The sequence below is a fragment of the Pyrus communis genome, chromosome 14, assembly GCF_041283825.1.
Source record: "Pyrus communis isolate YQ-2024b chromosome 14, ASM4128382v1, whole genome shotgun sequence".
In the NCBI taxonomy this organism is placed as follows: Eukaryota; Viridiplantae; Streptophyta; class Magnoliopsida; order Rosales; family Rosaceae; genus Pyrus; species Pyrus communis.
Genome location: NC_142578.1, coordinates 10,830,169 through 10,838,234, shown reverse-complemented (window position 1 = coordinate 10,838,234; position 8,066 = coordinate 10,830,169). Strand labels below are relative to the sequence as shown.

Sequence of the window (8,066 nt, the reverse complement as noted above, 5' to 3'; positions counted from 1 at the left end):
ATCATGGAAAATATTTTTTGACATATTCTTTCGGGCTCACTACATAATGTATTTCAAAACTCGAACCGTCTGTATTATATGCACATAGTACTAAATGGATATGACACAAAGTTCGCAAACTAACTTATTAAGAACTTCACCCAATCTCACCGGAAAAACCAAAAGAATTTCACTCAATTATGAGAGGTGCATTGGCAGCAACTTGCACATAAAGAAAAGCTTAATTTTCGTATGTGTGGAAAATTCTAAGCCTGGCAAACGGGTCGTGTCTGTCGTGTTCGTGTTGTTTTCGTGTAACACCTGTTATCTTAACGGGTCGTGTCGTGTCACACCCGTTATCTTAACGGGTCCTTAACAGGTCGGGTCACTTTACCCAACGGGTAAAGTGACTTGACCCGTTATGACCCGTTAAGAAAAAAATATATTTTTTTTTAAATTTGCACATATCACACATTGCCACATAAATATTATTTCAAAACATTAAAACATTTGTCGTTTAAGTACTATATCTACATTCGAAAATAAGAGCCTAATAAAAAAATAATACATACACTACTAATCTATTATAAATATTAAATGTGCAAGGATATGCAAAATGAAAGAGTTTTTGTTTTCAAGATTGTAAGTCTTTCTCAAAAGTTTACACCTCTATCTACAAAATCTTCAATTTACATCGATCATCATGAAATTGTATTGAAACTTTGGCTTCATCTATTGCCTTGAAGAGTTATGTTGAAGATGTTTTCAGTAAGGTTTTCCACGTCAGAACTCTCTTCCGCATAATCTAAGTATAGAAAAACCAAACATTAAAAATCATTCAAATTATGAGAAGTTTACCAAAATAATTATGAAAAGAAATAAAATAATAATATTATACCATATAAAAATATATTAAAATAACCGTTAAATCGTGATTTTTCGTATATAACCGTCGAAAAGCTTTGTTCCATTCCTTGATCTCTGAATGTTTATTTTTTGTGATTTTCTGTTGATGTGATCTCCAACCATATACAAACAAGTTTTACGGTTTGGATCGTTGAAATTAGTTTTGGAGAATTCGTATCCCAACAAAACGATAGATTGACTAACACTTAGAGTTTATTTATACTTTCATTAAGTACAACATAAGATTTTGTGGTATCTACTTGTGTAAATATTTTAAATTGAAGATCGAATTCATTCATTGTATTCATATAGGGTCAAGGAGTGTACCTGTAAAAAATCATCAAAATCGGAGTTAAAATAACCGTTAAATCGTGATTTTTTATAACCGTCGAAAAGCTTTGTCCCGTTACTTGATCTTTGAATGTTTGTTTTTTGTGATTTTTTGTTGATGTGATCTCCAAGCATATACAAACAAGTTTGACGGTTTGGATCGTTGAAATTAGTTTTGGAGAATTCGTATCCCAACAAAACGATAGATTACCTAACACTTAGAGTTTATTTATACTTTCATTAAGTACAACATAAGATTTTGTGGTGTCCACTTGTATAAATATTTTAAATTGAAGATCGAATTCATTCATTGTATTCATATAGGGTCAAGGAGTGTACCTATAAAAAATCATCAAAATCAGAGTTAAAATAACCGTTAGATCGTGATTTTTCGTTTATAACCGTCGAAAAGCTTTGTCCCGTTACTTGATCTCTGAATGTTTGTTTTTTGTGATTTTTTGTTAATGTGATCTCCAAGCATATACAAACAAGTTTGACAATTTGGATCGTTGAAATTAGTTTTGGAGAATTTGTATCCTAACAAAACGATAGATTGACTAACACTTAGAGTTTATTTATATTTTTATTAAGTATAACATAAGATTTTGTGGTATCCACTTGTGTAAATATTTTAAATTGAAGATCGAATTCATTCATTGTATTCATACAGGGTCAAGGAGTGTAGCTGTAAAAAATCATCAAAATCAGAGTTAAAATAATCATTAAATCGTAATTTTTTGTTTATAACCGTCGAAAAGCTTTGTCCCGTTACTTGATCTCTGAATGTTTGTTTTTTGTGATTTTTTGTTAATGTGATCTCCAGGCATATACAAACAAGTTTGACGGTTTGGATCGTTGAAATTAGTTTTGGAGAATTCGTATCCCAACAAAACGATAGATTGACTAACACTTAAGAGTTTATTTATACTTTCATTAAGTATAACATAAGATTTTGTGGTATCCACTTGTGTAAATATTTTAAATTGAAGATCGAATTCATTCATTGTATTCATATAGGGTCAAGGAGTGTACCTATAAAAAATCATCAAAATCGGAGTTAAAATAACCGTTAAATCGTAATATTTTGTTTATAACCGTCGAAAAGCTTTGTCCCATTACTTGATCTCTGAATGTTTGTTTTTTGTGATTTTTTGTTAATGTGATCTCCAAGCATATACAAACAAGTTTGACGGTTTGGATCGTTGAAATTAGTTTTGGAGAATTCGTATCCTAACAAAACGATAGATTGACTAACACTTAAGAGTTTATTTATACTTTCATTAAGTATAACATAAGATTTTGTGGTATCCACTTGTGTAAATATTTTAAATTGAAGATCGAATTCTTTCATTGTATTCATATAGGGTCAAGGAGTGTACCTGTAAAAAATCATCAAAATCGGAGTTAAAATAACCGTTAAATCGTGATTTTTCGTTTATAACCGTAAAAAAGGTTTGTCCCGTTACTTGATCTCTGAATGTTTGATTTTTGTGATATTTTGCTGATGTGATCTCAAAGCATATACAAACAAGTTTGATGGTTGGGATCGTTGAAATTAGTTTAAGAGAATTCGTATCCCATAAAAACAATAGATTAACTAACACTTAGAGTTTATTTATACTTTCATCAAGTATAACATAAGATTTTGTAGTATCCACTTGTGTAAATATTTTAAATTGAAGATCAAATTCATTTATTGTATTCATATAGGGTCAAAGAGTGTAGCTATAAAAAATCATCAAAATCGAAGTTAAAATAACCGTTAAATCGTGATTTTTCGTTTATAAGCGTCGAAAAGTTTTGTCACGTTACTTGATCTCTGAATGTTTGTTTTTTGCGATTTTTTGCTGATGTGATCTCAAAGCATATACAAACAAGTTTGACTGTTGGGATCGTTCAAATTAGTTTTGAAGAATTCGTATCCCATCAAGTTCCAATGGTGTGTGTATATATATATATACATATATATATATTTATTTATTTATTAAGTAGATTTAAATCTATTTATTTTGTAGGTATAATTGACTGGTACACGGAGTAGTATATCACATGTATCATTATAAAAATAGTGAGATATGTCATATGTGTGATAAAAAGTTAATAACTTAAAAAAATAAATAAATAAATTTCTCACCACTTCTATTAATTTTCATTTTTCCCTCTCTTTTTTGTTTCATTTTCAACTTTTCTTATAATTTTCACTTTTCCCTCCAACATCTTTCCCTAATTCCCTCACTTTTTTGTTTCATTTTCAACTTTTCTTATCATTTTCATTTTCCCTCTATTTTTCTTCAAAAAGGGCGGCAGGAATGGGATGGAATCAAATCAATGGATGCATCATGCATATTAATTAATAATTATTATAGTTTTTATAAAATTTAATTCAAAATTAAATATATATATATATAATTATATAATTATTATAGATAGTTAATATTTTGGGGGTATAATTATTATAATTATTATAGACTTTATAGTTAATTTAATATATATATATATATATATATTATAGTTTTTAGGGGTATAAAATTGTTAAATTAATGTATATAATTATTACAGAATTTTTTTTAGGGTTATAAAATTATAAAAATAATATTCTGCTTATCGTGTATCGTGTTACCCACGTGTATACCTGAATTAACCCGTTATCTTAACAGGTGCTTATCGGGTTACCCGATAACGACCCGATTCGTTATCGTGTCGACCCGAATACCTGTTAATTTCGTGTCGTGTCGTGTCGGATTATCGGGTCGTGTCAGAAATTGCCAGGCCTAGAAAATTCCCACTTTATAACAGGCAAGTTAACAAAATTTTATGCCAATTTGTCAGCCTTCGCGGCCGACAGACGAAAGAGTGACGAGCTTGTAGATATCCCAAAAAAAATCCAAATTATTGCTCCTGAAAATATGAGATGATAACTACTAAACGCAGTCGCACATACGCCCCACACAAAACGTACGTACTCGCTCAGTTTTGACATCTATAATATCTTAATTAGTTCCTTATTGGCTGCTGGTGATGCCAAAAGTCAAAGGTGCCCAGTTGTCAAATGGTTAAATAGCGTGCACAAATTTGTTTTTTGACTTTGTCCAAAAGTCAACCCAGTGAGAAAGCACTTTGGGTTTCAGACAATCTGAGTCTCCTCCTTAATATATAGGAGCAAGCCTTGCAGATTTCTTCTCATCATATTTCTTTACAAACCAAAGTCAGCTGCCTAGCTATTACAAACCTCTCTCTCTCTCTCTCTCTCTCTCTCTCTTTCTCTCTCTGAGATATTGTATGCATGGAGAACTGGGATTTGCAAGCTGTGGTAAGAGGGTGCAATACCGATATTGATGAAGTCATGGAGGAATCCCAGATACCATATTTCTTTGCTCCTTTAAGCCTTCAGGAAGACGACGAGCTTTTTCAAGCTTATTTTCCTCAGGCCTTTGAAGCCACAACTACTTTAGATGAATTGGAGGAGCTTTACAAGCCTTTTTACGCAGTTAATCAAATTACATCCCCACCAACTATTCTTGCCTCCTCCATATCTGTTCCCCAAGAAGTCATCACAGAAGCACCCAAGCTGATAAAAAACATGAAGGAATCAGCACCTATTTGTAAAAGAATAAGGTTGGTTATTTATCTAATTTCCCCTTCTCATAATTAGAATGTATCTAACCCTATTTTGGTTTAGTATGGTATGAACTTTATTATAACCATGAAATTGAGTCTGATCATCAGATTATATAAGTTCATAACCCTAGCCCATTCCTATTTTCGGAACAAATCTACTAATAATTCTTTGATTCTAGTTATTAAGAAGGATCTTGAATTAAGAACTGTAGTAAAAGCTAAAATCCAAAGCAATTTCAGTAATCATATATGGTAGATACTATCACACAAACAATCACAGTGTTGACAATTGGTTAAAGAAATTAATTAACTTGCAAGTATCAGTATCTTACTTGTTAGAAATAAATGAGGTTAAAAATTGTTTTTTATTTTTTTTTATTTTTTTTAATTTTGACTTAATGATTCTAGATTTATAAGTTTTCCAAATGTTTAATTTTTTTTTTAAATTTGTTTTTTAAATGTTAATTTCAGCAGGAAGAATCAGAACAAAAGGGTTGTGAAAGAGGTTAAAGCAGAAGATCTCTTTTCGGATGTGTGGGCGTGGCGTAAGTATGGGCAAAAACCCATCAAGGGATCGCCACATCCGAGGAGCTATTACAGATGCAGCAGCTCAAAAGGATGTTCAGCGAGAAAACAAGTAGAAAGGAGCTGTTCCAATCCTGAAACGTTCATCATAACCTATACTGCAGAACACAACCATGTTCATCCAACTCGTCGAAACTCTCTTGCTGGCAGCACCAGAAGCAAGTTCCCTTCATCTAAAAACAAGGACAAATGTAGTAGTTCTTCGAATTCTCTGGCTACGCCTAATCTTGCCGCATCCATTCAAGATGACCGTGAGTTTGTGGAAAGCGCGGATATTAATATCGTAAAAGAGGAAGCGAAATTGTTGGAAGAGGATGAAATTAGTAATGAAAATGTCGTGTTGGGTACTATGGTGAGTGATGAAATATTCCCAAGCTTAGAGGATTTGGATAGAAAGTTGGAACCAGTCATGGATGGTTGGTTTTCGGATCAATTTTTGGACAATTTTCCAAGTCCTTGGTTCAATATTAATGGTCACTCTAATACTGTAACCGGTGCTTGCTGATTCACCAGAAGCCATGCATTAGAGAAAGCAACATTTGGTTGGTTGTATATCAAATTTGTATCGTCACTATATTTTCCTAGCCTTTGCAGGTTTTCTTTTATTTAGGTCTAGCTTTTTACAGATGGAAGATGCGAGTAGCAAGTCAACAAAGTTGATGAACATGAAATTGTTACTAATCTCATTAATTAAGGCTATTATGTATACGGACATGGATTAGAATGGTATCATCTCTTATTTTCAAATAATTGGTGAGCTTATATGCACCATCAACTTGGATTTTATTTCATTTGGAGGAATTTCTGAAATTCTGCTGGCGGGACACTACTTAATCCATATGACTATCTTGGGAATTATTTTTGGCATTCTAAAAGTCTCAATTTGCACTTCTCACAAGTGCATTTTTATTTCTAAATATAAAAAGTTTGAACTGCACAACAAGAAATTTGGAGTATTAATAACAATTCCCATTATATTTGCTACATATCGGACTTTGGTTGCGTCTAATAAAATGAGGGAGGGAAGAGACTTTACTCAATAAACAAAATGGGGTAGGGTGAGTAGACCTGACAATTTCTTACACGATCCATTAACACGACACATAAACAACACGAAAATAATTGGTTTTGGATCGATACGATAACTAATTAGGTCGTTATCAGGTCACACGATAAGAACCCGTTAATTACGGGTCCTTAACATGTTTACACGAAAGTGACATGTGGCTAACCCTGTTTCGACGTGTTAACAAAAAGTTTGTTTTGATGATTTTAATATTTTAAACTACTTAAAAAAACTTACTATAAAATACAATAGCTATAGTCTATATGTATATATTGTATATTAAAATATGTATTATTGTATTATTATTCTATATAAATTTAAAAATTTTAAGTTTTATTTATTTTGATAGTATACTATAGGCAAAAAGTGAGATTAAAAAATTATGAAACACGTTAAAAATAAAAATATCAAGTAATTTAAAAATACTAAACACATTAAAAAAATATAATAATTTATTTACAAGTGTGAAAAATGTGAAACAATATGTAAATGCTAGTGATCGAATCCTTTACTCTTTAAGGATGGATACATCGTCGTTTGACTTTTTAAAACCATACAAACCCTCATGAATAGTGTTTTTAAGGGAGCTCAAAATAAACCAATATCATTTCCCTTGGTGATTGATGAAATTGAAGGGTTTTATTGTAAAAAAAAAGGTGCAAGGTTTCCTTAAATGTGATATGCAACTCATTCATTTTGCATATCCTTGAACATTTTGTATTTTGTGGTAATGTACTAATATTTTTTCATTAGACTCTTGTTTTGGGGTATGTAATATGTTTTCAATTTTTTAGTATTTTGTGGTATACAAATTTAGTATCATCTTTTTCAACTTTTTTGGGGTCAAATTATGTTTTTCATTTTCATTATTTATTGATTTAAAAATTTTTTTTTTAACAGATAACGGGTCGGGTCATGTTACCCGTTTACTTTAACGAGTGTTATACGACATGACTGACTAATATATCGGGGTATGTCATGAAAGCGACACGAACACAAAAAACATGACACGAATACCATATCTATGAGGGAGCTCATTTTAAGTGTGAATAGTGTACGTCTTTCAAAAACTTTGGAGTAGCAAAACTATAAGCAAGTCATTAAGAAATCTATTCCCACTCCTTTTTCACCACATTGAACAACAGTTTTAGGCCTATACTACAAATTATGCCTGCACGTTGCTGCGCGAGCATTGCTGCGGTATTGTTGCTGTAGTATAGAAAATTATACAAAAGATTATGTTTAAAATATATAACAGATGGTGTTACAAAAGGTACACTGAATGTAAATGTTGTTTTTAATCTCGAATCGAACGTGTAAAATTACACTCTTAACATGTTTCGGAAATTTTATTTCATCAAGTGATTTCAAAATTCAACAAATTGAACAAATCAGAACACGGAAGAAATATGAAAAATTACATTTAGAAGAAGTGGAAGGCAAATTTACGTTTTTGGGTGTTTGTTGGCTCTCTGTTTTCCTCACCTGCAATCAAGAGTCTAGACCCCCTAATTGATCAGTAAACAAATAAACATCGCAAAAAACCCAAAATTACCCAATTGGAATAATGACAACAATTGGA

General features: G+C 31.5%; 1 protein-coding gene across 2 annotated transcripts; it reads left to right on the top strand.

The window, feature by feature from the left end:
• The first annotated feature begins 4,399 nt into the window (after nucleotides 1-4,399).
• Nucleotides 4,400-6,189, top strand: LOC137713994 (putative WRKY transcription factor 29). Of its 2 annotated transcripts, none has more exons than XM_068453354.2 (2): nucleotides 4,400-4,830; nucleotides 5,305-6,189. In XM_068453354.2, the coding sequence occupies exons 1-2, from the start codon at nucleotides 4,499-4,501 to the stop codon at nucleotides 5,921-5,923; spliced, it is 951 nt and encodes a 316-aa protein (XP_068309455.2). In that variant the 5' UTR covers nucleotides 4,400-4,498; the 3' UTR covers nucleotides 5,924-6,189. The 2 variants fall into 2 exon arrangements, with proteins under 2 accessions (XP_068309455.2, XP_088539990.1); XM_088683864.1 differs by having other exon boundaries at nucleotides 4,406-4,830; nucleotides 5,308-6,189.
• Nucleotides 6,190-8,066: the final 1,877 nt, after the last annotated feature.

Excerpts from the sequence above, each read along its gene's own strand:
- LOC137713994 (XM_068453354.2), top strand. The coding sequence starts at position 4,499 with ATGGAGAACTGGGATTTGCAAGCTGTGGTAAGAGGGTGCAATACCGAT. Across the intron at positions 4,831-5,304 it reads CCTATTTGTAAAAGAATAAG|CAGGAAGAATCAGAACAAAA; the intron begins GTTGGTTATTTA and ends TGTTAATTTCAG.